The following is a 2,500-nucleotide window of genomic DNA, read 5'->3' on the forward strand; positions in this document are numbered from 1 at the left end:
CCACACCTCTGGATGATGTAAAAGTGACATCACTGCTGATGTCACAGAGATCCAAGAAAGCAGACTCCGCCTGCATGCGCGCACACACACACACACACACACACACACACACAAAAACACGTTTGTTGTGGACCAATCAGAGGTGGAGGTTACTGCTCAGTCATTGGTCAGTTCTTCACCTCAGTGAGCCAGTCTTCAGTGGGCGGGGCCTCAGAGGGCGGGGTCTCAGAGGTTTGGGCGGGGTCTGCTGGATAGTCCTCTTCTGGTTTCTTTCTGGTTTCTGCACAAACAACCAGAGAAACCAGTTCAGACTGAAGGGGAGCAGAAAAACCCAGAGACTGATTTATGAGGACGGACTGACCCCAAGAGGACGATGGGAGGAGACTCTGCAGCTGGTCTGGACTCTGAGGAGGAATGCCGGTAACGTCTGATTAATAATATTAATAATAACTCGGTTTATTCAGAGAACCAAAGCTGACAGATCAGACAGCAAACTATCAATATACAATAACAACATTTAACCCTTTAGTGCCCGCCTTAACAGCACACACTCACACCGCTCAGGGCGCAAAATCAGCTTTTCTAAATCAGGCTTTAAAAGATATTAAACATTAGTATTATTTTTTACTTTCATTGAGTTTATTTTTAACCGACATGTACTAAACATTAAGTTCAAATATTCATTCATTTTCAGAATTTTAACCCTTTAAACCCCAGGTTTTTGTCATGATGACACTATGTTTTTGGATGAATGATGTTAGTGTCCTCCTCCTCAGTGTGAGTGTAGCTGCTGACAGTCTGGGATATGTCAGTGTGTGAGTGTAGCTGCTGACAGTCTGGGATATGTCAGTGATCAGCAGCTACATTGACTGTGACAGGTCACCTAGTGGAAATAGCATGTATTTCCTCCATATGCCAAATATGGTCAAAATGACCTCATCAGGTGGAAAATAGTCAAAATGACAAATTCAGAGTCAAAAGCCCAGAATGACACCCAGAAATAATACAAGTCCTGTTTTTCTGCTCTGATGGCTGTGGGATCAAAAATGTCAGTTTGAATGGGTTTCAATGGAGCATTTTTGGACCTGAACGGTCTGAATGTAACTATTTAGTTTCCACAGTGTATTTTAGACTTATTGTAGGAGCTGACTGTCCTGACGCCTGCTGTGCAGCACATTTTTTTCAGGATGAAAATAAAGTGGATGTTATGGGGTGAGAGGTTGCCGTGGTTACCGGTGTGTAGGTGTAGTCCAGGTGGAAGAAGGAGCTGAGGCTGCGGTTGTAGGAGACGAGCTCCTCTAGGAGGAGCGAGGGGAGACGATCCAACACCTCCCACTGGGCAGAGACACACTGTCCATAGCTATACACACACAGTCACACAGGAAGTTAAACTCCACTCCTTCACATTAAAGGCCTGGTTTCCTCAGAAGGTATCAGTGTGTTTAAAGATGCTGATGATCTCTGCACTCACTCTGCATTAGCATTAGCATTAACACGTGTCCTGCAGTACCTGTCTTTGACGTCCTGCAGGTAGTGGACAGTTCTGTCAAGAGATGTCTTCAGAGCGTCCTCACTGCCCTCTTGGCGGAGTCCACCCAGCAGGTCGTCCAGACGCACCTTCTTCCTCTGACAACATAGAAACAAACTGTCAGGCTCACCTGTACGTGTTGTCGCTGTCAGGCTCACCTGTACGTGTTGTCGCTGTCAGGCTCACCTGTACGTGTTGTCGCTGTCAGGCTCACCTGTATGTGTTGTTGCTGGGAGCGTCTCAGGTCATCCAGGTGTTGTTGGAGTTCTTCTTTTCTCGTCTCTATCCGGCGGCTGTGTGTCTGCCATAGCAACGCAGCTCCTTGCATGACAACAAACACACACCTGCTGAGACTGAGAGAACGACGGGCTGCAGAGTCGAGACTCAGCTGCAAAGAGACAGACAGAGGGACAGATGGACAGACAGAGGGACACACAGATGGACAGACAGAGGGACAGACAGATGGACAGACAGAGGGACAGACAGATGGACAGACAGAGGGACAGATGGACAGACAGAGGGACACACAGATGGACAGGTAGATAGACAGAGAGATGGACAGACAGAGGGACAGATGGACAGACAGGTTACAGCAGATACTTTCAGTCTTTCAGTAAAGGTGTGAAGTCTCTGTGAGGTCACTGACATCTAAAGCAGCCAATCGCTCTTCTTCTCGGCTCTGGCTTCGTCCAATCAGAGTGAGGAGCTGAGAGCCGACGACGTCGTTCACCTCCTCCTCGGACAGCTGCAGAGCCGAGAGCGCCTCCTACAGGAGAACACAACACCTCCTCATGTCATCAGCTGACGTCTCAGTCCTGGTGTTGATTTTCAAACTGAAACTTTTTTTAAAGTCACCAAACTAAAAAAGAATCTACAAGAATTAAAGACATTTAAAAGACATTTTATGTAAAACTCCCCAAAAATGTTTAAACACAGAAAAGAAAAAAATTAAAGAAAAAATCCCCAAAGGAA

The 2,500-nt window shown here is 46.5% G+C and overlaps 1 protein-coding gene across 6 annotated transcripts in view; it reads right to left on the bottom strand.

Moving 5' to 3' along the window:
* The window catches only part of ccdc180 (coiled-coil domain containing 180), a 17,172-nt gene that overhangs the window by 9,443 nt on the left and 5,229 nt on the right, over nucleotides 1-2,500 (bottom strand). For 5 of the 6 annotated variants that reach the window (XM_088076156.1, XM_088076154.1, XM_088076153.1 and 2 more), the window contains 6 exons: nucleotides 2,175-2,294; nucleotides 1,743-1,916; nucleotides 1,511-1,626; nucleotides 1,234-1,360; nucleotides 180-404; nucleotides 1-70 (listed from right to left, as the gene is read on the bottom strand). The exon at nucleotides 1-70 is cut by the window's left edge and continues 100 nt beyond it. In XM_088076156.1, the coding sequence (XP_087932282.1) occupies nucleotides 1-70; nucleotides 180-404; nucleotides 1,234-1,360; nucleotides 1,511-1,626; nucleotides 1,743-1,916; nucleotides 2,175-2,294 (832 nt within the window). The remainder of the gene's footprint in view (nucleotides 71-179; nucleotides 405-1,233; nucleotides 1,361-1,510; nucleotides 1,627-1,742; nucleotides 1,917-2,174; nucleotides 2,295-2,500) is intronic. The other variant, XM_088076155.1, reaches the window with a different exon arrangement.

The sequence above is a fragment of the Plectropomus leopardus genome, chromosome 4, assembly GCF_026936395.1.
Source record: "Plectropomus leopardus strain MGB_pleo_1.0 chromosome 4, ASM2693639v1, whole genome shotgun sequence".
In the NCBI taxonomy this organism is placed as follows: Eukaryota; Metazoa; Chordata; class Actinopteri; order Perciformes; family Serranidae; genus Plectropomus; species Plectropomus leopardus.